The 27,138-nt window shown below is 37.2% G+C and overlaps 2 protein-coding genes across 4 annotated transcripts in view; one reads left to right on the top strand and one right to left on the bottom strand.

The window, feature by feature from the left end:
• FGFR1OP2 (FGFR1 oncogene partner 2) overlaps nucleotides 1–17,039 on the top strand; it is a 28,686-nt gene extending 11,647 nt beyond the window's left edge. Inside the window, exons 2-8 of one of the 3 annotated variants that reach the window (XM_011946980.1) lie at nucleotides 3,420–3,577; nucleotides 4,004–4,152; nucleotides 6,715–6,832; nucleotides 8,056–8,198; nucleotides 10,921–11,034; nucleotides 13,750–13,863; nucleotides 15,036–17,039. In XM_011946980.1, the coding sequence (XP_011802370.1) occupies nucleotides 4,018–4,152; nucleotides 6,715–6,832; nucleotides 8,056–8,198; nucleotides 10,921–11,034; nucleotides 13,750–13,863; nucleotides 15,036–15,173 (762 nt within the window). In that variant the 5' untranslated portion in view covers nucleotides 3,420–3,577; nucleotides 4,004–4,017 and the 3' untranslated portion in view covers nucleotides 15,174–17,039. The remainder of the gene's footprint in view (nucleotides 1–3,419; nucleotides 3,578–4,003; nucleotides 4,153–6,714; nucleotides 6,833–8,055; nucleotides 8,199–10,920; nucleotides 11,035–13,749; nucleotides 13,864–15,035) is intronic. The other 2 variants (XM_011946979.1, XM_011946982.1) reach the window with 2 other exon arrangements.
• Nucleotides 17,040–24,379: 7,340 nt separating this feature from the next.
• TM7SF3 (transmembrane 7 superfamily member 3) overlaps nucleotides 24,380–27,138 on the bottom strand; it is a 46,122-nt gene continuing 43,363 nt past the window's right edge. The window contains exons 11-12 of the mRNA XM_011946976.1: nucleotides 26,862–27,024; nucleotides 24,380–24,973 (exon numbers count right to left, since the gene is read on the bottom strand). Of these exons, the coding sequence (XP_011802366.1) occupies nucleotides 24,711–24,973; nucleotides 26,862–27,024 (426 nt within the window). The 3' untranslated portion in view covers nucleotides 24,380–24,710. The remainder of the gene's footprint in view (nucleotides 24,974–26,861; nucleotides 27,025–27,138) is intronic.

Below are 27,138 nucleotides of genomic sequence, written 5' to 3'. Positions count from 1 at the left end.
TCGAACTCCTGACCTCAGGTGATCCACCTGCCTCAGCCTGCCAAAGTGCTGGGATTACAGGAGTGAGCCACCACGCCTGGCCCTGTTTGAGGTGTTATGTGGTACTATCAAGTAGCCATTCTGATTGTGACAGTTTTTATCTTCATGGATCTTACAACTTGATGGTCATATGGTTCTTTTGAAACTTGACAGGCCAAATTTTGTGTATCTGTCATGGAATCTTTGAACTTCTTAATGGATTTATTTTACAGTTTCATATGAGGCCTTTGCGTAACGATGTTTAGTCAAAGCATCCCGCTTCTAGTAATGAACTTTAAGGTATTTCTATGGTATCTACAATACTGTTTCTACCTTTATGATAGCAGTGATATGAGGCAGCTACCATCAAGCCATCAAGTAGTTAATGTATTTGTTGTTTTTTAAAGGATATCGGAGGAACCTCTTCTTTGCAGCATTTCAGAGAAGTGAATTATTCTAAAAGCATATCAGCTATTCGTGTATATATTTACTTTTAGTTAGTTGCTCTATCTTAGTGGACTACAGTTAAGTCACTTGATCAATCTAGCTTCTGGTAAGAAATTGAATTTTACCACAGTAACTGATGTACCTGTTGCATATCAAGCCTGATATTGCTGATTTTTGTTTTTAAGATAAAACCCATTAACAAACAGTAAAGTCAGGATTTGGTACTGGAAAATTCAAAAGTTTTGTTTTGGACTTGAATACTTCTTGAGTTATGGAATCACAATCGTGAGATTTTCCTTGCAGTAGGTAAAGGTTACTGAATTAACACTGTTACACCAGTGGATGGTAATATGAAAAAGAGAGAGTAACAATATTTCATAAATACTCAAGTGACAGAAATTTTGGGTGGTTTCCTTTAGCAACAGGGATTTACTATGCATGGTAACATGAGGTTTAAAGACCTAGTATAACCTCTGAAGATGCTTTTATTAATTCAGTTGAGGTTTATAATTGCTCTGAGGCAGGGAAGCTAAACCTTAGCTACTGAATTAAGGTATACGATTTCTTTCTCTTTTTTTTTTGTTTTTTTGTTTTTTTGTTTTTTGTTTTTTGAGACGGCTCCTCACTCTGTGGCCCAGGCTGGAGTGCAGTGGTGCTATGGCTCGCTGCAACTTCCGCCTCCCAGGTTTAAGCGATTCTCCTGCCTCAGCCTCCCAAATATCTGGGATTACAGGCGCCCCCCACCAAGCCTGGCTAATTTTTGTATGTATGTATGTATGTATTTATTTATCTCTTGAGACAGAGTCTCTGTTGCCCAAGCTGTAGTGCAGTGGCGCAATTTTGGCTCATCGCAACCTCTGCCTCCCAGGTTGAAGCGATTCTCTTGCCTCAGCCTCCGGAGTAGCTGGGATTATAGGCGTGTGCCCCTACACCCAGGTAATTTTTGTATTTTTAGTAGAGACAGTGTTTCACCATGTTGGCAAGGCTGGTCTCGAACTCCTGACTTCAAGTGATCTGCCCTCCTCGACCTCCCAAAGTGCTGAGTGAGCCACTGCACCCAGCTTAAGGTACGCAATATAATAGGCAGGTGGGGTTTTTTATGTCATGTTGTTAATGCTCCCAGAACACAGTGTACTATTTTTGTACTCAAAAAGATCTATGATTATGTAGGAAGACTGTCTAGACTGAGGGCTGTCTAGCTATCTGATCATATATAGGACCTTACTGCATTTTTTTTGGAAACAGATCTGTAGATGTTACGCTTTAGTGAATAAAGAAGGGTTCTTCTTGTAGTGGTCCCAGCAATATCATTTACAGATTGGGACCGTTAGAGAGTTCTATTACTTGAGTTATATTAAACCAAGATAAACTTTATTTTCTCTCAAATCTTTTATGATTTGTTGTAGAATTTCAGATTTGTCTTTTATTGTTTTCACCATCTGTTACAACCTATTATTTTTACTATAAAACCTTTTTTTTGGTTATTTCATTTTTCTTATTACAAGTCAGCGCCCATCCTTTTTTTTTTTAATTTTGCTTTACAGACAGCTTTAAAAGCTTACTCAGAAGGATCTGATGTTCTATAGTAATGGGATTAATGGAGTTGTAGTGACGTCCATTTAACCCATTTATGTTAACTTTCTTAACAAGTAAGAAAGTTGTCTGTCTACAATTTTAGATAATTCCCTTTGGAAATTTAGAGGAAGTACAGGGTATTGTTGGGCGCTAATGGCTCTCTCAGAGCAGCATCTTTGGATAGATTTTGGGTAGTTGTCCTTTTGGGTATTAGCCAGTATCAGACAATATTGGTTCCTTTAATGGCCCTTTTACTTGTCATATTTTCGAGTATCCTTATCTAAACCTCCTGAATCTTACAAGACAAATCTTGTGGTTGTTTTCTGTAGAGAGCCAGAAGTTATATTAATTTCCAGCTTGTTTACTTCCTAAGGCTCCATGGAAATGTCTGGTCATATATTGGACATTTTCTAAATTGGCGATTTAAATAACAGGAGAAAGTCTTCTGAAATTGCCTAATATGTTTTATGAAATATTTTATACTGTTGAGTTATTTAAATCTTCTCTTTTCTACTTGTTGCTTTGTGTGTGTGTGTGTGTGTGTGTGTATTGGAGGGGATAATCATTAATTGAACTAGTACAGATCTGTAGTCCAGGGCAGTGTTATATAACAGAGTCCTGAATTCTGTGGCAAATCGCTGTTTTACTAAAGTTAATGAAAATCTTTGTTTGTAACCCTTCACTTGGATCTACACCAAAGTTTTAATTTAACTTCTGTAGACCTGGCTTCTGGCCTGGTAATTTAGTGTGATTTTATTTTTTGAGAAAACTCTGAAGAAAGGATGGTTTGTATTGAAAGTTACGTAAAACTTAGTAGAAAGATAAAAGATTTCGGCTGGGCATGGTGGCTCACGCCTGTAATCCCAACACTTTGGGGGGCCCAAGGTGGGCAGATCATGAGGTCAGGAGATCGAGACCATCTGGGTGACATGGTGAAACCCCATCTCTATTAAAAATAAAAAAAAATTAGCCAAGTGTGGTGGCGGGTGCCTGTAGTCCCAGCTACTCGGGAGGCTGAGGCAGGAGAATGGCGTGAACCTGGGAGGCAGAGCTTGCAGTGAGCTGAGATCATGCCATTGCACTCCAGCCTGGTCAACAGAGCGAGACTCCATTTCAAATTGAAAAAAAAGAAAGATAAAAGATTTCAAGGAGGGTAAGTTTCAGAAGAAACTTAAGTTTTGGAAAGAGACTATTTAAAATTATTAAAATTTTGTTTGAGGTTTCTGCATACCAGTTGAAAAAGCTGACAATTGACTGTTTCATGTTTTGTCTCATAATTTTTTCAGCTACCATATTACTTACTGATTTTAACATACTGGAAGTTTCCTGTAATTACCAGTTTTGTCCTAAGTCAAAACTTTTTTTTGCAATTTACTAAGGAAGATGCAAACGTTAGAATTATAATGCAACTTTGTGTAAGAAGTAAAAGTTCTTCCAAGAGGAGGTTAAGACTTTGATGTAGCATGACACATTGAGGCCACTTTGGCTGGTCAGCAGTGTTTGTGAACAGTGTCTCAAGTGCCCTGACTAAGCAGAGGTTAGGAAGCATTCTTACAGTCAGAGATTTGATGGTCACTGACCCCAGAATACAGAACAACGAACCAAATGATCTTTCTCAAAAGTGACAAGATAGGGAATGCCCTCATAAAGGGCACATTTCTATATAACGTTATATTCACTGGACATGTACTTTTTTCCCCACTGTAAGTTCGGAGTGTTTTAAATACACTCTAGTTCCGTCTGTAAATCTTTTAACTGTGTTCTAATTCTTTTGTAACAGTGTAAATTTACTTTCAAGTTTGTACCATCCTGACAGAAGCAAAACCACAGTGTTCTTAGGTGTTTTTCCCTTCCTGGACAGTGAACAATACTGTAACAAATGTGTCTTAAGAAGCATATCTGTGTTGACGTGAAACTAAATAGATACGTTGACTTTGAGTCTTGATTTTAATTTTAATTATAGATATATCTTTAGAAATGAGTTGCACAATTGAGAAGGCACTTGCTGATGCTAAAGCTCTTGTTGAAAGATTAAGAGATCATGACGATGCCGCAGAATCTCTGATTGAGCAAACCACAGCTCTCAACAAGCGAGTAGAAGCCATGAAACAGGTTTGATTTTTCTTGTTCATTCCATTTATCAAAAGCAGTCATTGACATTTATGTATTGCTGGCTAATTAGTATCTAATTTTTTCAACATTCTCTAAAATTTTAAAGTAGCTTGACCTGTGTATTTCAGATTTACTTTAATTTTGTCGTGTTCAGGTGACATACATGGATATATATTTCTAAACCCTAGATTTGATCACTTATTTTGCTGACAAAGTTGCACATTTGAGTTTAGAAAATAAATGGATTGGCCGGGCGCGGTGGCTCAAGCCTGTAATCCCAGCACTTTGGGAGGCCGAGATGGGCGGATCACGAGGTCAGGAGATCGAGACCATCCTGGCTAACACGTTGAAACCCCGTCTCTACTAAAAAATACAAAAAACTAGCCGGGCAAGGTGGCGGGCGTCTGTAGTCCCAGCTACTCTGGAGGCTGAGGCAGGAGAATGGCGTAAACCCGGGAGGCGGAGCTTGCAGTGAGCTGAGATCTGGCCACTGCACTCCAGCCCGGGCGACAGAGCGAGACTCCTTCTCAAAAAGAAAAAAGAAAAGAAAATAAATGAATTTGTTAGATCTAGAAACATTTAACAAAGACCAGATAATACCTTTTACTAATGTTGGTACACATTTTGTTCTGTCTTGTATAATGTGGAAATGTTCATATTTTTCTTTATGAAAGTACTTAAGGTGATGCTGTTTAACAACAAAATAGCTTTTGAAAATGATGCAAGGTAATATGTGATTTACACTCTGTGCAGTTGTTATACCCATACTTGCTGCCTTATTTTTCATTCAATGCTACCAATTAAAGAATACATAAAAAGGGCTTTCTTCTTGCTATTTTTACTGTTGTGTAACAGAATATTCCCATGAGCCACGGAGTTGAGACACTATTTTAACCTTCTTCTGCTAAAAATTTTCAAGTCATTTAAGAAAATTATAAAATCTTTGACATTATGATAGAAATCAGAGGGGGAGAATGTATATTCACAGCCAACTCTCCTCATCTGTTTTGTAAAAGGAAGCAATTCTGGGATAGTATTTTTAACAAAGCTACTGGAAATGGTGGAGCAAGTTTAGTTATTTGGTTTTACAACTGTGTTGCCCTAAACAGATTACCTGCATCCCTAACCAACTGTCAAGCTAGACTCAGGCACTTCAGTGAACATATATCTGGTATTGAGTTGTTAAAAAGGGAGTTTGACATCTGAAGTTAAGAACTAGGAGTGTTATAATGAATATATTACTAAGTGTCTCGTGAGAATGCCTTGAAAATAAATTAGTGCAATTGTAAAATAAGATTCTCATTTTCTTAATGGGAAGTCTTTCTGCATTTCTTTTGTACATGTGCTATTATTATTATTAAGATATTCACATACCATAAAATTTACTTTTTTGAAGGGTACAGTTCATTGGATTTTACTACACATTTGCAGGTTGTACAGTATAACCACTATCTGATTCCAGAACATTTTCATCACCACAAAACCTTACATCCATCAGTGGTCTCTCTCTAGTTTCCCCTTTCCTCAGTCTCTGGCAACCACTAATATTTCTGTCTCTATGGATTTGCCTATTCTGGACATTTTATATGAATGAAATGATAAAATACGCAGCTTTTTGTGATTGGCTTCTTAACATAATGTTTTTAAGTTTCATCTGTGTTGTAGCATATTATCGGTACTTCATTCCTGTTTATTGCCAAATTATATTGCATTGTAAGGATACAGCACATTGTGCTTATCCATTCATCAGCTGATAGGCATTTGGATTATTTTACTTTTTTGGCTGGTAAGAATATATGCTGCTGTGAATATTTGTGTACAAGTTTCTGTGTGGACATATGTTTTCAGTTTTCTTGGGTATATATGTGGAAGTAGAATGGATGGGTCACGTAATAACTCTGTTAAATTTTTTGAGGATCTGCCACGCTGTTTCCCAAAGCAGCTACACCAAGCTTGTCCGACCTGTGACTTGCTGGCTGCATATGGTCCAGGATGGCTTTGAATGCGGCCCAATACAAATTTGCAAACTTTCTTAAAACATTATGAGATTTTTTTTTAAAAAAAGATCATCAGCTGTCGTTAGTGTTAGTGTATTTTATGTGTGGCCTGACAATTCTTCTTCCAGTGTGCTCAGGGAAGCCAAAAGATTGGACACCCCTGAGCTACATCATTTTACATTCCATCAACAATGTATGGAAGGAAGGTTGCAATTTCTTCACATCCTCTCCAACAATTGTTATTGTCTTTTTCATTATAATCATCCCAGTGGGATATATTGAATTGCATTCTCCTAATGACTAGTTATTTTAATTAAGCATCTTGTCATGTGCTTATTGGCCATTTGTATATCTTCTTTAGATAAATGTTTACTCAAATCCTTTGTCACTTTTAAAAACGGGGTTATTTTCATTTTATTGTTGAGTTGTAAGAGTTCTTTATACATTCTGAATACTAAGCTCTTATCAGATATTTGTTTATATGTATATTTCAGATATATTTGTATTTATATATAGATATATATATTTGCAGATATTTTCATCCCGCATGTTTTTTCCCCATTAGTATCAGGAAGAAATTCAAGAACTTAATGAAGTCGCAAGACATCGGCCACGGTCCACATTAGTTATGGGAATCCAGCAAGAAAACAGACAAATCAGAGAATTACAACAAGAAAACAAAGGCAAGATATGTTACTTTTTGACATTAATCCCGTTTCTAGTCTGTATTCCTGAATCATATTTATTGCTCTTTATCTTGTCCCACATTTGAACGTCTGCCTTGCTTAACATCCTCTTAGATTCTCATCCTCAATAATCCAGTTAGCACTGCTGTTGTTAGCTATGAAATAACTCAGCTTCATTCTCTGCAGTCCCACTGCATTGGCCCCCAGATTAGATGCTCAGTCTCTTGCCTGAAATGTCCAAACTTATCTCCCTGATTCCGGTCTCTCTTCCCCCTTCCAGTCCAATCTGTCTTCAACATAACCATCAGATTGATATTTCAAAAATCAATCTGATCATGTAATTCTTTTTTTTGAGATGGAGTCTTGCTCTTTCACCCAGGCTGGAGTGCTGTGGTGCTAGCTCAGCTCACTGCAAGCTCCGCCTCCTGGGGTCATGCCATTCTCCTGCCTCAGCCTCCCAAGTCGCTGGTAACAACATGCACCTGCCACCACGCCCAGCTAATTTTTTGTATTTTGAGTAGAGACGGGGTTTCACCGTGTTAGCCAGGATGGTCTCAATCTCCTGACCTTGTTATCCGCCCATCTCGGCCTCCCAAAGTGCTGGGATTACAGGCTTGAGCCACCACGCCCGGCCTAAGAACTTTCATTATATATTTATTACCTTTTACAGGGACCCTAAAAATCAATTCCCAGCCTTTTTTTTTAAATCTTATTCCCACAGCTTTCTTCACCGTGAACTCTTTGCTCTTGCCAACACAAATCACTTCCTAAACACATCAGCTGTTTTCATGCCTCTCTGCTTAGAAGGTCCATTCCTTCACTTTTCAACTGAGGGAACTCACACTGTACTTCTACAAAGCTTCCACCAATTTTTTTCCACAGACATCTCTTAAATCTCTTTGACTGACACTCCGTTCTGCACCAACCACGTGCTTGTTTTCTCTGCTAGACTCTTGAGGTCTGTAGCCCTTTGGTATTAATATGGAGATATTTAATTGCTGTTTAGTACATCTTTGTTGAAATGATTCTCAAAAAATAAGCTTAAAATGCTCATTCAAAAAACTAATAAGGGACTTCATTTGGTGTCTCTTATTGTTATATGGCTAGATTTTTGTGCATTGTGTTTTCTTTTTAAAATGTCCTATTCATAAGTTGCTTAGTGGAAAATTTTATGTACTTTTAACTCAAGTTGGAATAAAGTACAATATTATTCTTGATAGAATTGCGTACCTCCCTGGAAGAACATCAGTCGGCCTTGGAACTTATAATGAGCAAGTATCGAGAACAAATGTTCAGATTGCTAATGGCTAGCAAAAAAGATGATCCGGGTATAATAATGAAGTTAAAAGAGCAGCACTCCAAGGTAATCCATTCTATAAATGTGACCTGAAATGGAAAAGAGAGACGATTGATTATCCTGTGTTCAGATTTTTTTTGTAAAAAATCACAGGTATCTAGTAATGGCATTTTAACATGATGTTGAATGTTTCATCTTTTTAATTGCCATTTTCTCCTTTTTCTTATTTTTCCATTTCTTGCTTGTTATGTATCATTTTCTGTTTGATTTATAACTCTCACTGTTTCTTAGAAATTGTAATTTGTACATTGAAAAATAAATTTTATTTTGGATATAAAGGTAAGTCTGTTCTATTCAACATTATTTTTGTAGGGCTATATGCTTTTAAGAAATATTTCTTAAAAGGCTGGGCATGGTGGCTCACCCCTATAATCCCAGCACTTTGGGAGGCCAAGGTAGGAGGATCGCTTGAGGCCAGAAGTTCAAGACCAGCCTGGGCAACATAGTGCGATTCCATCTCTTCAAAAAGTAAAAGTATTAGCTGGATGTGGTAGCACATGCCTGCAGTCCTCGGTTCTCAGGAGTCTGAGGTGGATAGACCACTTCAGCTCAGGAGTTTGAGGTTACAGTGAGCTATGGTCATGCCAACTCCCATCTAGACAACCGAGTGAGACCCTGTCTCTTAAAAAACATAATTTTTCAATAAATTTTTTTTTGTTAATAAATTTGTGTATTGACTTCTCTTGCATAAACAAAAAATACTGAAAACTTTTTTTTAAAACCTGAAAACAGTTTAATGTAGATTTGTTTTTCTTAGGACTATTTTCTGAATAAGGCTAATTCATCCAGACTATAAATCATCTTGTTTATTATAATGGAAAAAACCTGGGGTTGAGGAGAAGACCCAACATATTAAAAGGTTTGCTCCCTTGCCCCAGTATTATATACCAATTGACATCATTTTTTAGAAACAAAGCTGAAGTAGTTAGAAATTAGTGTTTTACCTGCTGTTCATCCCTTTGTCGTCACTGTGTCTATTCCCTTTGGTATGTCCCCAGATTTTATGGCATATTTTATGGCAACTGCTACGAAGACAAGTAGAATAATCCTTTCTCACTTATATTTATTTTAAACTGACTTTTAGTTGCTGATATGAAATAAAAATATTAAACTAGATTGTGGAAACTAAGCTGTTACCTGTATTAGATAATGATGATCTGACTATTATTATCAATATTATTTAAGAAATAGTGATTATGAGCCTTCTTTTCCCCATTTGTTACAGCAGAAATAGGAAAGGACATCTTTTTATATTTCTCTATTATTGAAACACATTTTAGATTCTTTAAAATACTTCTTCCATTTTGGTGCTTGTAGGTGTTTTTCACTTATTAGTAATTAATTCTATTAGAATTAAATACCTATCAAATAGCTCTTTATATGCCTTCATATTAGAAAACTTAATGATAGGTACCTCTTATGTCAACCAGTAAAATAATAAATTAAATTAAAAATCTGTGTTTAAAAAACAAAAAACGTTTTCTAATTTTGCTGTTCATCTCCTAATCAAATGGCAATCCGTTGATATTTAAGTGGTGATCTTTTGAATACAAAATGGTAACTATTGTTAATGAGACCATTCTAAAATCATTTAAATTTAAAGGTATAATAACTATAATAACTAAGACTTTTTTAAAGGCACTAAGAGGAGTTGACTTAGTATTAGTAAAATAAATGTAATCTTGAGAATTTCTGAAAGGTTTGTATGTTTTATAACCTAAAAATAAAATGTTAAGGATCTCAAGGGAAGAATACCATCTCATCTGGTAGCAACTATGACAGAAGCAAATGTTTTCTAAAATGCATTAGATTTTACTATTCACCAGAGCTGATTTATTAATTAGTAAGGTTAAACATTTCCTAAGATAGCTGTAAGCCATCCTTTTTTATTATGTAGACTGAATTTTTCATCTAAGTTCAGATGATCCTTGCCTCCCATAAAATGACTGTTCAGTTATTTGTTATTAATTCTCACTAATACATATTAATGTTTGTGATTTTGATTTTTCCCAAAAAGGAGACACTTTAAATTAAACAAACATTAATACTTGCACTGGATTACTTATGGGTAATAATAAGATGAATGTACAAGCTTGCAGTATAGTGGGAGATGCAGACACAAACATAACAACCTGTATAAGGGAGGGTGTGATGAATCCCAAAGTAGGGATATGAATTGTTACTGGACTGCTAGAGGGAGCAATATTAACTGTCATAAGGAAAATCTGGAACGGTATCAAGGAAGGGAAGAAAATTGTCTCAGTCCAGCCTTGAATTAATTATGGTCAGGTAGGTAAACAAGCAGAAGTGAGTGGGTAGAGAAACTTGTATATAATAAAAGCACAAAAAGTATGGTATTCTAGGATGTGTTTAGGTACTAGTGCTCTGATATGCCTAAACACAAAAGTAATTTTACAACACATTTAGGGCTAAAGAGTTACACATAACAGCATTTTGGATTGCAGTAAGAGATCCTTTCGAGACTGTTGTAATACAGAACTTTGCCCTTACCTAGAAGTTTTTGAGTACATACTTAAAAAATCAAAGTTTCAGAGATCATTTTTACCCAAATAATGATTTTCATGTTATTTTTGAACAGATGCCTTTTTGGAAATCTTAAAAAAGCAAACATTTCAAACAGTTGGCTAACACGCATGAACTAACACTCATTCAGTTTTTAAATTACGGATGATATCCGTATTAACATTATAATGACTCTATACTACAGATTGACATGGTACATCGTAACAAGTCCGAAGGATTCTTCCTTGATGCATCTCGACACATCCTTGAAGCACCTCAACATGGACTGGAGAGAAGGCACTTGGAAGCAAATCAGAATGTACACTAAATAAACAGTCAACTTTTGGGGTGTGGATGGAAGGGGGGTCCATTTCAAAAGTTCTTCTACATTGAATTTCCCTCCCAGATTAGATCAGCAAATAAATGAGATTGGTTAAAAGAATGTTGTGTCTTTAATAGCCATGCTGTTCAGTGTAGAAACTTTAAATCTCTCATTAATTTTCTGTGTGTTATGTACAGCCTGTTAGATATTTGCAGGTTTTATAGGTTATTCAGTCCAACTCTGTATTTGTTTGCTCTTGTTAGCTGTTGCTATAAAACAGTCATTTCCTTTCTGGACATCAAAGATGTTTTCTTGGCATTAATTTTAACCTGATTTCATAAAAATTTTGGTCAAAGTATTAAATGTTTTAATTCAGATTGTGGATAGTTTGTAGTCCTTTGATTTTGCAAATGAAATTAAAATGCCTTTGTTTAGATGTTAGGATTAAGTATAGTAGTGCTCTCTCCATTGTGTCTCGACTTTTTTTAACTCACTTGTGGCAGGTCTTTATTGAATAAAGGAGGAATAAACGTAGACAGGGAGTTGGAAACAAAAGACATTTCAAGACAGTTCAAGGGTTATGTTGGTGATACTTCTTGTCTTCCAGACAGTTTTGAAAGCACAGATCTTGCCTCTTGTGCTTGTTAAAAAGTCTGTGATGCTTCTCTGAAGATTTTATAGTTAATAAGTGAACCATTACCCTGGCCTATAAAAATGCTGTCCTATTTGAAGTATTGGGTTTTTTCTCATGATGAGCTTTCTTAGACTTGGTACTGAAAAAATCAGTAGTTTTTTTCCTTCTATTTTAAAGGCAAGGAAATACTTGCTTCAGCCAGGCGTGGTGGCTCATGCCTGTAATTGGGAGGCTGAGGTGGGTGGGTCACCTGATGTCAGGAATTGGAGACCAGCCTGGCCAACGTGGTGAAACCCCATCTCTACTAAAAATGCAAAAAGTTAGCTGGGTGGGGTGGCGGGTGCCTGTAATCCCAGCTGCTCGGGAGGCTGAGGCAAGAGAATTGCTTGAACCTGGGAGGGGGAGGTTGCAGTGAGCCGAGGTTGGGCCATTGCACTCCAGCCTGGCCAACAAGAGCGAGACTGTCTCATAAAAAAAGGGAAAGAAATACTTGCTTTCTGTGTAGTTTTTTAACTTAGGTCAGTGCCATAGGACTGACCAAATCATAAGTTGAGGATGCTGTTGGTATTCAAAATTTTTACTCATTACCCTTACTCAGTTTGCTGCTGCAATGATCTGTACTTACCTGCTTTTACGTATTATACTTCCTTGACAATGGGAGGAATTTTAATGATTAACTTGCAGAATATGACATACTTTTCTTCATATCATTCTTCCTACCATAATCTAATTCAAAACTATGCAGTAGAACTTTCTGAAATGATGGGAATGTTTTTTCTCTGTGCTGTCCAGTGTGGAAGCCAGTAGCCATATGTGGCTGTTGAGCACTTGCAGTGTCACTAATGCAATTGAGGGACTGAATTGTTAATTTTTAAAAGTGTATTGATTTTAATTAAGTTTAAATAACATTGTTTTGGACAGCACAGATTAGCCTTTTCTAGTACCTTCTTGCTGAGTACTAGCAGTGTTTAGGTTTCCTCATTAGAAGGACCTACATTTTTGTTGGTTAAGAGGTTATTAAATGTGGTTTGCCAAAGATGCTACTATTGTCATTTCTTCCAGCTTATTAGTTCCGTGGGTTTCTTGGAGTACTGTTAAATCCTTTTTACAAAAAACGTATATACAATTACTGAAGAGACAGTGTTTACTTGGGGAGTTGTTCACTTTTATATTTAAGTCTTGGGCTTAATATGATAAAATACCTCTCAATTGCCAGTGAATAATGGTCTATAGAAGCTGTTCATTGAGAAAATGATTATTCTCAAGTTTCTGTTGATTTTAAACCTTTTTTTGTCTGTCTCTTTAACTAGACTGTAAGCTTCTTCAGATCAGGGAACATGTCTTAACAGTCTTTGTATTCCTGTTGTTTAGCATAGTACTGGCACATCATAGTTGTGCAAAATAAGAAAATGAGATTGGAAGAATTTATGCTACTTGCTGCGCCTAACAAATGCGGATGTCTATATTATAGTGATACTATATTTTCAACAGTTGGCAAAGAAGGCCATTTAATATTTTAACACTGAAAAGCAGAATTGTGCTCATTTTATACAATATTTATCATATACCATACACTAAATAGAAGGCAGATGTAAAGATGCAGTTCCTGCTGTCAGAGAGGATTATGACCTAGAAAAGGTTACAGATTGGATTGAGATAAATTTATAGGCCTGAACAAATACAGAAAAGATTTCTAAATCATTGACGACTTCAGCGAGGAAAAGAGATTGAATGCGTCGGCAATTTTTATCTTTCACATTACTTTGAACAATAGTGTATGTAAGTGCAAAAAAAAAGACAAAGTTGATCATTGTGGTGAGAGGAATGTAAAATATGAATATTTTTCTTGCTGCTAGGTTTAGTTTTATTGTGCTGCTTATTCTTAATTCTAGTCCTGACAGATCTGATTTCAAAAGCCCATCTGTGGTCAACCAACTTCATTGTTAATATTTGTTTTATTCATATTAAGTGACAATGTAAGAATATTCATGTTAAGTGGTACTGCAGATTTTATAAAAAGGAGAGGATCCAAAAATAAAGTATTTTGCTGATTTCCAACTCCCATCCCTCTCTTTCAGGAACTGCAAGCACATGTTGACCAGATAACTGAAATGGCAGCAGTAATGAGGAAAGCCATTGAAATTGATGAGCAACAGGGTTGCAAGGAACAAGAACGAATATTTCAACTTGAAGTAAGTTTTACATTGCAAATGTAGATGAAAACTGTGCATACAAAGATTTATGCCAGAAAGTATATCCCATTTTTAAATATATATTTACTTTTCTTGGGTACTGGTAATGTTTTCCTGGATGCTGTTTATGTGGGCATATTATGCAAGACCATTTATATGGTGAGGCAAGAATCTAGGATTATTAGTAATTTACAATATATCAGTAATTTAGAAAATTGATGTTTGATCCTATATTGCTTCTCTTATGAAGTGAATGTACTTCTTCAATTGAATAATTTTTAAAATTTTGTTTATTCTATTTGAGATCATAGTGATACAGGGAAATTTTTTTTAATCCACAGATATTTAGGGGCATTCTTACTTTTTCTGGGGATTCTAAAAACCTTTGTCTCATCTGTCCTTTATTTTGTGATAGTGAAAGTACCAGTCTCTGAATAACTGAAATCAGTACAATAGACTTTTATGCTTTAAGAGCTTCATTTTGAAATCATGGTGGGGAATCTGCTTTAGAGTACTAAAATTTAGAAAGTGAGACTGAATTTAGAAAGTGAGTACTAAAATTTAGAAAGACAGTGATAGAGAATAAATTATGAAAGGTTATTGTTAAATGTCTACACATTTTTTTACAGTAACTAACCAAAAGGAGGCCGGAAAGCAAAGTTATTTACCAGTGCCAGATTTGGTCACTTACTTTCCTTCTTGAAAAATATCATCAGCTACCCTTACTCTGCTGCTCTCAAATACCAGTGAGATAAACTTGTCCTGCATTCTGTGCTATCATGGAAAGTAATAAAAATACCAAAAAGTACTGAGAGATTCTAGCCTATTCACTGGCTTTATAAGTTTAAATAAAAATAAATCTAGATGTTATTGTCTTCATCTCTAATGTGATTGTAAAATAAGGCAATTTCTGAGCTTCTATTTCCAATTGTAGCTGCTTAATTAGAAGGCTTTGCGGTGGTGGAAGATGTTGAACACGATTCCTAGCTGCATAAGTGTTCTTTAGATTCAAGTTGCCAACTGCATATATCATTGAGTAGATTAATGCCAATTACAGAACTTGCTTATTTGTTACACTGTCATATGTTTAGTTTTTCCTAACATATGTTTGTGCTGTTGTAGCTACCTTGTAGATGGTGACTGCATTTTTGTTTTTGCTTGCCTTCTTATAGCAAGAAAACAAAGGCTTGAGAGAGATCCTTCAAATAACTCGAGAATCATTTTTGAACCTAAGGAAAGACGATGCATCGGAAAGTACTTCTTTGTCAGCATTAGTGACCAACAGTGACTTGAGTCTGAGGAAGAGCTGAAGAGCTTCTGAGTCTGTGAGCTTCTTACATGACTCCAAATGGTCAAATAAGTGAATGAATGAATGGACAGAAAATTCAATCCTTTATTTTTTTCTCTGTAAATATGTACAGTGCACTGGCTATGAGATAGCAACAAAAAATGCATAGTTAATGGTCATAGACTTTATTCCAAAACATAATTGGAAAATAGAAACTGAGCCATTGCCAGTTGGTAGACAAATGAAAGGTTTTCACAGTGACTACTGAATATACCAAGAGCTTTTGGCAGTACTGCTGGCTTTCTGGGTGATTAATTAGGTAAACTTGAATATTCCCAATAAATGTTTGAGAATTCATAAAATTATACCATTTTTGCCACTGTTTTGTGAATGTAAGATTTGTATCCTAAATTTCATCCTTCTTAGTTGGCGTCAAAGTTAATAAAAAGTTTATATGCCATGAGACTTCTAGTGATTGCCTACTTTCACATTTATTTAAATTTTTGTGAAAGAAAATTTAGTTTTAAAGGCTATAGTGATGTGTTATATGTACCTTAAACAGATAATTTAATTTTAGCAATTTACCATAACTGATACTTAGCTAACAATTGTCCATAACTTAGTTTAAGTGTAAGAAATATCATTTCAGGAATGAAAAAGAAGGAATACTACTTTCTAAGAAAGAAGATCTTATAATAGACATATTTAGTAGGTTAAACTACTTTAAAAGGATAAGTTTTGGTTCAAAGTTGATAAAGAAGATGAGATTTGTTTTTCTCTGGCTGATTTTTAAGGATATTATGTAGTTCATTTAGTTAACAGACTCGAAATGTTTGATATAGCAAGATAGGTATGGTAATTTCAAAGTGAATTGGGAATTCCTCTGCCTCATATAACCCTTTTTTTTCTTTAAGTATTCTTGAGATACAAAAAAAAAGTAAATTAAAATTAAAAAAAAAAAAAATTCCGGATCTGTTTTTAAGCTCCATCTGGTCCTCATAACCTGTAACTTTTTTCTTAAAACCTTTCAGCTGAAAGTGGGGTAGAGGTGGAGTAATCTGTGGATTTGTTTCTGTTGTCTTTTAAAATGTCAAATATGTAAATTTTTAAAAAAACACCAGATGCAGAAATGTGCTTTGACATCAATTGAAACCTAAATTTTCTTATGTTGTGGTGATTGTATTAAAAAGGGATAAGAGTGTCAAACATGATTAAATATATTGTACACATTTATATTGAATACATATTAAAATTAAGACAAAATTATACTTTGAGTATATAATTTGTTAAATATTACTTTATATGGTAATTTTATGTAAAATTTCATATATTGGTAAAATTCAAAACCACACTTTAGAATTTTTTTATCTTAAGTTTGGGGTTAGTGGGGTCGATGAGACTGATTGAATAGAAAAGGGCTAATGGCCCAAACATGACATAGATTTCTTTTTTCAGTCAGAGGCCTTATTTGATATTTTATAAATAAATGACAAGTTTTTATTTTGAAACTTTTTTATTGTTTTTGGGAAAGTATCCCTTAATTCAATGACACATTCATTCAGATACTTTTTATCCCTGGTAATAAAGAAACGAAATAAGCTACACAATTGAGATTAAGTTTGAGGCAGTTCATTGAGGCAGCTCTGCTATAAAAGATTGCTTGATAAATAATTATTTTTGTAAACAAGTTGGATTAACTTATTGGTCTTTTTGCTTGGATATGAATTTAAGGTCTTCATGTTTAAAGACATTTACTTTGTTATTTAGTGACACTTTTCCATCTCTTTTTTTTTTTTTGGTTATTGTTAAACAGAACCTTAAGTTTATGTTTGAGGTATGTACTGCATAGGAACCTATTTTATTATTAAAGAGGAGTGATTTAAATTGGTGTGGTCCCCAATTTAATTTGAAAAGTGCTTACATTTATTCTTATATATGGTTTAATTTTAAGGTCTTTTGTCTCTTCTTACTACAAAGCAGCGACCTTCTATCTGTATGCCTTAGGAATTAGCAGCGTTTCAGTGTAGGATCCTGCAGAATTTCTTACGATCTGTAGTAGGTTGAGTCATGTCCCCTAGAAGGTTAAGTCTGAGTCCTAACCTGATACACCTGGGAAGGTGACCATATTTGGAAATAGTCTTTACAGATGTCATTAGGGGATCTTATGATATAATTACCCTGGATTTAGGGTGGGCTCCAAACCCAGTGACTAGTGTCCTTAGAGAGAAGGAGATATGAAACACAGACATAGCTGCATGAGGACAGAGGCAGTGAATTACGCAGGGACTGCTAGTCACCACCAGAAGCTGCAAGAGGCATGGAATGGGCTCTTCCCGGCCTCCAGAAAGGACCAAGCCTGTTTGATTGCAGACTTCTGGCCTCCAGAACTGTGAGGAAATAAATTTCTGTTGTTTTCATTCACCCAGCCTGTGGTAATTTGTTACAGTAACCCTAGGAAACTTAAGACATCATTTATTTATCATCTATCAACTATATTTTTTATTTTATATAAGAAAGAACAGCTCTTAAAAACCAATTATTTATAACCTCACAGATAATTTCTGCTCTAATTTTATATTCTTCAATATCAAGGTGACTTCTAAGATTTTATAGAAATAAATTGCTTCCCTGTAATCCCAGCACTTTGGGAGGCCAAGAGGGGTGGATCACTTGAGGTCAGGAGTTCGAGACCAGCCTAGCCAACATGGTAAACCCTGTCTCTACTAAAAATACAAAAAGTTAGCTGGGGGTGGTGGCAGGTGCCTGTAATCTCAGCTACTCGGGAGGTTGAGGCAGGAGAATCGCTTGAACCTGGGAAGCAGAGGTTGCAGTGAGCCGGGACTGTGGCATTGCACTCCAGCCTGGGCAATAATAATAGTGAAACTCCATCTCAAAAAAAAAAAAAAAAGAAATTGCTTCAATGAAAAATGGAAGATCATAGATCCATAACTTAATCTTGGTAGTCACTACCTTTTTTCATTGTCAGAGTGAAATAGAACATTTTTTAGTAAAATACTGATGAAGATAATTTCTAATTGGAATTTCAGGAGACATTTTCCTTTTACCTCACTGGCTGCTCCTCAGTCTCCTTTGTTTCTTCTCTCTGACCTCTTAACAGTAGAGAGCCATTGGGCTCAGTCCTTATATCTATTCTGTGCAGTATCTCTACTCATTTTGGTGATCTCCCCCAGTCTCATGATTAATACCACCTCTATGCCTGATGGCTGCTAAATTCAGTTCCACCATAGACCTCTCACCCCGGATTCATGCAGCTGTGACTGTCAAAGAGACATTTTAAGCTTAAGATGTCTAAAGCCAAACTCCACATCTCCCAGAACCTCTCCATGCTCTTTCCCATCCTGCTTGATGACAACTCCATCTTTGAGTTGCTAAGGCCAAAAACCTAGGTGGCAACTTTGACTCCACTTTCTCATATCATGCATCCTATTCATCAGCAAATCCTGTTGTTGGCTCTTCCTTCCAAATATATCAGAATCCTACCATTTCTCTCCTCCACTGCTACCCCTGGTCAAAGCTACATTATGGTAGCGTTAAGGTATACAAATTGGAGTCAACCTAAATATCCTACAGTAGGGGAATAGTTAAGTATCAGTATCCACTCAATACAGTTGATTACAGTCTATGGCTTGAAGATGCTAGCAACAGGAAGAAAAAAGTACCTAAATTTGCATTAAAAAGCTTAACATAAATTACACATATAATTACAAATATGTAAAAATCAGATGCATACAGGGAAATGTCCTGAAACAAATAGCATCAGTATTCTTCCAGCTAATTATATGATTTAGCCAGTCAGTTTCTGATGCCTATAAATCAAGCATTTTGTAGCTACCATTATGGAGTTGTAATTTATTCATCAATTCCCCCAATTGATGGATATTTAGTTTGCAAAGTTTAACATAAAATAATGCTGCAGTAAACATCCATATACATACCTTTATTTATTGTAATTTCTAGCGTGCAAATTCCCAGAAGTTTGTTAGGTCATGTTTTATTTTTTAAATGAAAAAATAAATGTACACTTAAAAACCTAGCATAGTAAAAAGTTTGCAATTCAGAGTAAACCTCTTCCTACAGCCTCTGTCTTCCCAGAGGTCATAAGTTTCTTGTGAATCAGAAAACTTGTTAACCAAAAAAAGTGACTGAGGCAAGTGTCTTTGATAAATCAGGTTTATTGAGCCAAAGTTTAAAGACATGCCAGGGAAAAAATGCAAGTTACATGAGCATCTGTGACCTAAGCTTTCTAAAGAGGGTTTTGGAAACTCATTATTTACGGGAGAGAGCAAGGAGGGAAAAGGAGAGGGGTTAGGCAGTGAGGCAAATGATTACCTTCTTGTGAGGCTCATTAATGCTCAGTAAATCTATGTTTCATATAAGATAAGGTAAACTGAAAAAAGGGAGTAAAGACTCAATTATCCATCTGTCTCAGGGTAGGCAGAAGAGTGGCTGATCTTGTCTCATCCTTATTCTGTACGTGGGAAGATAATCTTGTTATCGGCATTGTCAGTGTGAGATTTAACAAAACTTGGTTTTAAGAGTTAAACTTAGGTTGCAGACCCAAGGTTACAATTGGCATGTGTTGGTTTTATAGCTCTCCACAATGAGAAGGGGAGGCCTTGAGGCTTCTGTTAATACTCCGCCTCCTACACGGGACATACTTGGTTTTGGCTACTCCTACTCAACCTCCAAGTTTCAGCTGGAATGTCACTTCCTCAAGGACTCCTTCCCTGGCATCCCACTTTCTACCCCTACCCCATTATACATTTTCATTGCATATTATACATCTTGTGTAACTGTTTTAGTATCTGTCTCACTTACACTTCAGTCCCAGACAGCAAAGACCATGCCTGTGTTTTCCATCTCCTAGTGCTTAAGGCATTGCCTGGCATACAGGAACTCAACAAATACTTAATGAGTGAATGTGAGATATAAGTCAAAGCCTCACTATCATATATATACCATTTTTATGTGTTTTTTTGAGACAGTGTCTTGCTTTGTCACCCAGGCTGGAGTGCAATAGTGCAATCTCGGCTCACTGCAGCCTCCACCCTCTGGGTTCAAGTGATTCTTCCACCTTAGCCTCCCAAGTAGCTGACAGGTGTGTGCCATCATGCCTGGCTCATATATATATATATTTAGTAGAGATGAGGTTTCACCATGTTGGCCAGGCTGGTCTTGAACTTCTGACTTAATCTGCCTGCCTCGGCCTCTCAAAGTGCTGGGATTACAGGTGTGAAGTGAGCCACCACACCACTCCTGTATAACAATTTTTTTAAAAAATCTTAAGCTTGATCCAGACCTACCACCCTCTCCAGTGTAATGATTACATGGTAGTCCCTGGGTAAGTCCAGAGTTCCCACTAACTTAAGCCCCTCTTTGTGTCAATTTCATAAAGAGTGGTCCTTGCAAATACAATGGCCAAATTGTCAAGAGGCATTTCAATCAACAATCAGGGTAAAAAGGTTTGCAACGTGAATTCTTTTGACATAACAAAATACCACTGACTGAATGGCTTAAACAACAGAAATAGGTTTCTTGCAGTTCTGGAGGCTGGAAGTTCATGACCAAGGTGCCAGCAGGGATGGTGTCCTCTGCTTGCAGATGGATGGCTACCTTCTTGCTGCTCTTCACACTGTCTTTCCCCTGTGAGCACATGCACCTGGTGTTTCTGTGCCCTAATCTCCCCTTCTTACAAAGACACTAGTCAGATTGGATTAGGACCCACTCTAATAGTCTCAATTTAATTTGGAACCTCTTTAAAGGCCCCGTCTCCAAATAAGGTCACATTCTGAGGTACTGGGTGTTAGGGATTCAACATATAAATTTGTTGGGGGGCACAGCTTAGTCTATCAGAAAACCATAGATTAGCTGCCCTCCCAACAAGGGCTGGGGTACAATGACGGGCTGTGCCTTAGGGCAAGTCCCTGTTCTCAGGAAATTAGAGCCAAGAACTCTGGGTTTGAATGAATGTTACTAACAGTTATTAAGTATACATCACCTAGGAGTGAACTTTGGACCAAGTTTCTACAGATGCTGCTGTGGAGATATTGATATTGGAAATTTTAAATATTATGTACCAATCATTTGAAATAAATGGTCCATTACTTCAGAGAATTAACTTGGAAAAACATGCTATCACTGTGTAAAATTAATTTTCAAAAAGAACGATAAAAAGTAATATTTATATTAGAAACATCCTATCAATTCGTCAGCAGAAGAAAACAGAAAATACCTGGTGCTTTACATCTTCATCATGACGAGTGTAAAGCACATTTGGATAGGGAGTCAGGCATCCCAGTTTTGGTGCGATCACTGTTACTTCTTGATCACTCTGTGACTTCGTATCATTAATTTAAGAATTTCCTCAGGTATTAAATAAAGAGGTCAGTGAACATGACCTCTAAAGTCCTTTGAAGGTTTAATATTCTAGCAATTTCTTTGTTGGAATCAGTTTTCTATTCCACCTGCTACAGAAAACTCAACTGGCCTGTGGTACAATATACCTAGTATGGTTTGGCAACCTGGTAGCTAACCTATAACAGAGAAAATTTTCAGAAATTTCTGAAAACATTTTAAAGAACAGTTCAACAGAGTTTCCTGTTAACTACTACTTTTCTTTAGTTTGACACATCTGAAGTGCTAATAACACCAAATTAATCTTTTAACACATTGCCCCAGGTTTCACTTCCTGTTAATTATCTTTGTGATTTTTTAAAAATGAAGAACTAGATTGTTTGCCCATATTATATAACTTTTTTATAGCTATGAAATTCCTTGTGTCTTGTAGCTATCGTACAAATATAATCTGAAAAAATTTATGAAAGTATTTAATGAAGCTTTTTAGCATTTTTTTCAAAATAGGGATTTATTATAAAAACTATACAAACTTACCATTCACAAATTATGAAAAATTTTAAACAATTTGTATCCTCCCTCCAAAATAGTGTGTTGTGTCTTTACAGTCTTCACTGGCAGTACATTCAGACGGTATAGAAACTAACTCACAAACATTCCATATAACTTTGTCCTTACAAAGTAAATAATTTAAAAAAACTTTTCATAAGTTTCAGTGTTACTGAAGTTAGTTATAGACAGTAAGCATTACAGAATAAGCAGTAAATGGTCACCTGCATTGAATTTTTCAAAGCAAAAATTGTTTTATATTTTGTATGTTGTTTTATCCTGCCCCAAACACTTAAAGCAAAAGTTAAAGATTTTTCCAGTTACCTGAAACTTCAAAAATCTATTGTACTTTGAAAAAACTTTAAAAAGCACCATCATTTAAATAGTGGTTAACTCACAAATGTGTATGCAACAACGTTCACCAACCCTAATACTCAGGCCTGCAGAGGCACCAGCTCACAATAATTTAGTGCTCTGAAAGCTGGGGGGACAGCCCCTGAGTAGTAAGTATGCAACCCAGGGTGTCGGGTGCTTTCTTGTGGTGAAACAAGGGTGTCAAAACTGAGGGGACTCTCCAAGGTCCTAATGAAAAGCAGCTCCTCTAAACGCCTGAATCCTTTTTGACTCCACCCTCATCACTTTAAGGATGAAGCCTTTCTGTACAAAGGCTTTGTACAGAAAAGAAATTATTAAGAGTTATATTTTGGCCGGGCGCGGTGGCTCAAGCCTGTAATCCCAGCACTTTGGGAGGCCGAGACGGGCGGATCACGAGGTCAGGAGATCTCTCGATGGTCTCCATCCTGGCTAACACGGTGAAACCCCATCTCTACTAAAAATACAAAAACTAGCCGGGCGAGGTGGCGGGCGCCTGTAGTCCCAGCTACTCTGGAGGCTGAGGCAGGAGAATGGCGTAAACCCGGGAGGCGGAGCTTGCAGTGAGCTGAGATCCGGCCACTGCACTCCAGTCTGGGCGACAGAGCGAGACTCCGCCTCAAAAAAAAAAAAAAAAAAGTTATATTTTACACTAATGCTAACACAGCTAACTGAGCAGAAAGAACTATGAAGTACAAATTTTTCTAAGGTTTTCTTATTAATGGCAATATAGATATTTATTTATTTATTTATTTATTTTGAGACAGAGTCTCACTCTGTTGCCCAGGCTGGAGTGCAGTGGCATGATCTTGGCTCACTGCAACCTCTGCCTCCTGGGTTCAAGCAATTCTCCTTCCTCAGCTTCCTGAGTAGTTGGCATTACAATGCCCAGCTGATTTTTGTATTTTTAGTAGAGATGGGGTATAGGAGTATATATTCTACTATACTAGAATATAGTAGAGACCACTATGTTGGCCAGGCTGGTCTTGAACTCCTGACCCCAGGTGATCCATTCACCTCGACCTCCCAAAATGCTGCGATTATAGGCGTGAGCCACCGCACCCGGTAGGCAATATAGATTAAGGTGGGGGTTATTTCCTAAAAACAAACATAATCCATATGTAATCTAATGCAGTTAAAGATCACCTGTTGACAGTATTTCAAAAGGCCTTGAAAAAAAGGGGGCTCCTTTATTTGGAATATAAATAAATCACCCTTGTAAAATTCTATTATCTATATAAATTGGCCTATTTTCAAATAATAATTTAGCTATTTCAATTACCATTTTAAGCCATAAAAGGCAAAAACAAAGGGAACCTACTGAATTGTACACTTAAACATGAATAAGAAGGTAAATTTTATGTGTATTTTATCACGATTTAAAAATTTTTAAACAAAAGGGTAACTTTTGGATAATGTATGATACTAAGAAGGACATGCAACTAAGTAATCAGACTGCTTTTAGTAAGAAAATAAGTTGCTTTTTTTTGTTTTTTTCTTTCTCTTTTTGAGACAGGGTCTCTGTCACCCAAGCTGGAGCGCAGTGGCTTATTGTAGCCTCAATCTTCAGGGCTCAAGAGATCTTCCTATCTCAGTCTCCTTGGGAGCTGGGAGTAGGCACGTGTCACCATGCCTGGCTAACTTTTTAATTTTTTTATAGAGATGGGGTCTTGTCGTGTTGCCCATGTTGGTCTCAAACTCCTGGACTCAAGCGATACTCCCACCTTGGCTTCCCAGAATTGGGATTACAGGTGTGAGCCACCATGCCTGGCCTGCTTCTCTTTTTGTTTTCTAAAATTCAAAGGCCTAAGTATCAAATCCCTCAATCTCCAAATACTGTCACAAATAAAGACTCAATAATAAACTCCCTCCAAAAGTTCAAACTCAGGTGAGAGACTTGTTTCAAGGGGTTATAAAAAGAAACACCAGAGCTCTGCAGGAGAATCAGTTTTTAATGTTTTAAATGTATCTATTTAATGGAATAAGTTGATCGTAGATTTGTAAACCAAAAGGTAATTTCTCAAGTATTTGGAAATAAGGAAAAGCCTCCCTACCACCAACCTTTTGGTCATCTTTCTCATTCTCTTAGAATCATCCTAATCCCCTAGTATACACCCTTACCGTATATCAATAAGGGCACCATAATATTATGCAAAGCACAGATCTATATGCCTGATCTCTTATTAGACTTGCACCAGAGACTGCTGAATCACTCCAGGCATGAACTCCAAAGCTGAGGCACACTAACCAAACCCCTGGACATCTACAGAAGCAGGGGCGTTCTCTCTCCAGCTGGCTGCTCCTTCTGGAAGAGCTCTTTGATCTGAGTTAATCGGCCATAGAGCCTCTCTCTCAGTGGAGGAATGTGGTAGCTAGGGTCCAGAATGTTCGTAACTCGGCGCTCTCTCTCTTGCTTCCATAACTTGTATGGGTGGGGAGGGAAGAACGGTCGTCCTCTCTCTCTTCGAATCTGTAATGTAATTCCACTTACAGCCAGCATGCCCCATACTGCCAGGATAATAAAGTCTAAAAAACAGTAGAAAAAGTACAGTTTGAACTCTAGTATTTTAAAATCTAACATAATAACACAACCCTTCATGGACTAAATCATCTGTATCTTCCTTTTTTTTTTTTTTTTGAGATAGAGCCTCGCTCTGTCGCCCAGGCTGGAGTGGAGTGCAGTGGCCGGATCTCAGCTTACTGCAAGCTCCGTCTCCCGGGTTCATGCTATTCTCCTGCCTCAGCCTCCCGAGTAGCTGGGACTACAGGCGTGCGCCACCTCGCCCTGCTAGTTTTTGTATTTTTTAGTAGAGACAGCGTTTCACCGTGTTAGCCAGGATGGTCTCCATCTCCTGACCTCGTGATCTGCCCGTCTCGGCCTCCCAAAGTGCTGGAATTACAGGCTTGAGCCACCGCGCCCGGCCTGTATCTTCCTTTCTAATAGACTTTCTGGTGAGTTAGTCCAAACACATATGTAGTTCCTCACATACAAACCAAGGAATCAGTGGGGAAGCCACAGTCTTATTTTTGAAACTAGGATTTTCCTATTACAGGCATTTGAAAGTCCAGACAGGTTGTAAAAAAATCAGTTGTTTGGCCTTCCAACATTATGTAACAAGTACCCACAGTTGGTTGTGTGTTTTTTCAGAGGGAGTTCGGGGAGGAAGGCAGTGATCTAGTTATACTTCACATATGTACGTCATGGAACATCAGATGCCACCATGCTCATTTCTTTCCCATTCCACTCCATATGGGGCCCTACTGCACTCACAGTGTAGGTATAGGAGTGCATGAAAAGATTCAACCAATCGTTACTGGTTTTTTTTTTGTTTGTTTTCTTTTTTTTGAGACAGAGTCTCGCTCTGTCGCCCAGGCTAGAGTGCAGTGGCACGATCTTGGCTCACCGCAACCTCTGTCTCTCGGGTTCACACCATTCTCCTACCTCAGCCTCCCGAGTAGCTGGGACTACAGGCACCGGCCACCACGCGTGGCTAATGTTTTGTATATTTAGTGGAGCCAGGGTTTCACCGTGTTAGCCAGGATGGTCTCGATCTCCTGACCTCGTGATCCACCCACCTCGGCCTCCCAAAGTGCTGGGATTACAGGCGTAAGCCACTGCGCCCGGCTGGTACTCAGCTTCTAGTAAAGGGCTCGGCAAAACACTGTCTGGTACTTAAAATTTGCAAGAGTTTTAAGGTTTTCAAGGATTTCGAGGTCTCTACCATCAACCTCTTATCCAAAGGGAAAGCTCTAGATGGTAGAGGGAAAGACTTGCCCTAAAATAAAATCGCAACAATCACAATTGTGCTTATGCAATATATCTTCAATTCTAGGACATGCTTTTTCACTCTCCACACTTCAGCATTTCTGAAGTCAACGTATCTTACAATCTGAACAATTCACATGGCAGTCATTTTTTTCTTCAAAAAATTTATAGAAAATCTGTAATGGATAGAATCTTACAAGTGAGGGAAACTACATGCTTACTAATTAAAAACTCTTTCAACTAGCAAACTGCATGCTTCATTAAAGGAGGGAAACAAGGGAATAACTTAAAATTCAATCAGGTTGTCATTCTCATCCCTCATTCCATCCCCACCCATAAGTGTCAAACGTCTTTACTGTCAGCATTTTTCTCCCCACTGAGAATGACCAGGTAAACCTAAATAATCTTGGAAATTTCTTAAGGAAATTCATTTGTAGATTTTTATCTTCATCTTAAAATTTTAAATGCTTTGCTCCCACAATCCTAAGTTATCGTAACGGAGGGTTCTCACAGCATTGTTATGCTGTGTTCCCTCCTTTTGTCCCAGTTGACTTTCTTTAAATTTAGTCTCCAAGTGCTCTGGTTAGCATAGGTGGGTCAAGACTCCTACCGTGCTGTCACACTGGTTTTCGGATTTAAGAGTCTTACCATTAGTTTGAAAAGGCACATTTGTGAAAGCTCTGTGGAAATCCTTGTTGAGCGCTCTCTTGAGTACATTCAAAGTGATGTAGGAAAGGCTTGTGGACAAGTAACTGCCAACGGCTAAAACCACCGAATAGGAGCCAATGACTCCACAAGTCAGTATGTTCAGCTGTGGAAGAGTGGAAGCGTTTAGGCATCATCCATGGTAGAACAAAAACAGTTTCTAACCCTCCACTGGCTTCAATCACAGGAAATCACATCTGCTCCCTCAGGCATGAAAAGG

The sequence above is a fragment of the Colobus angolensis genome, unplaced genomic scaffold (assembly GCF_000951035.1).
Source record: "Colobus angolensis palliatus isolate OR3802 unplaced genomic scaffold, Cang.pa_1.0 Scaffold256, whole genome shotgun sequence".
Lineage (NCBI taxonomy): Eukaryota > Metazoa > Chordata > Mammalia > Primates > Cercopithecidae > Colobus > Colobus angolensis.
The sequence above is the reverse complement of the archived record's forward strand: the minus strand, read 5'-3'. Positions and strand labels throughout refer to the sequence as shown.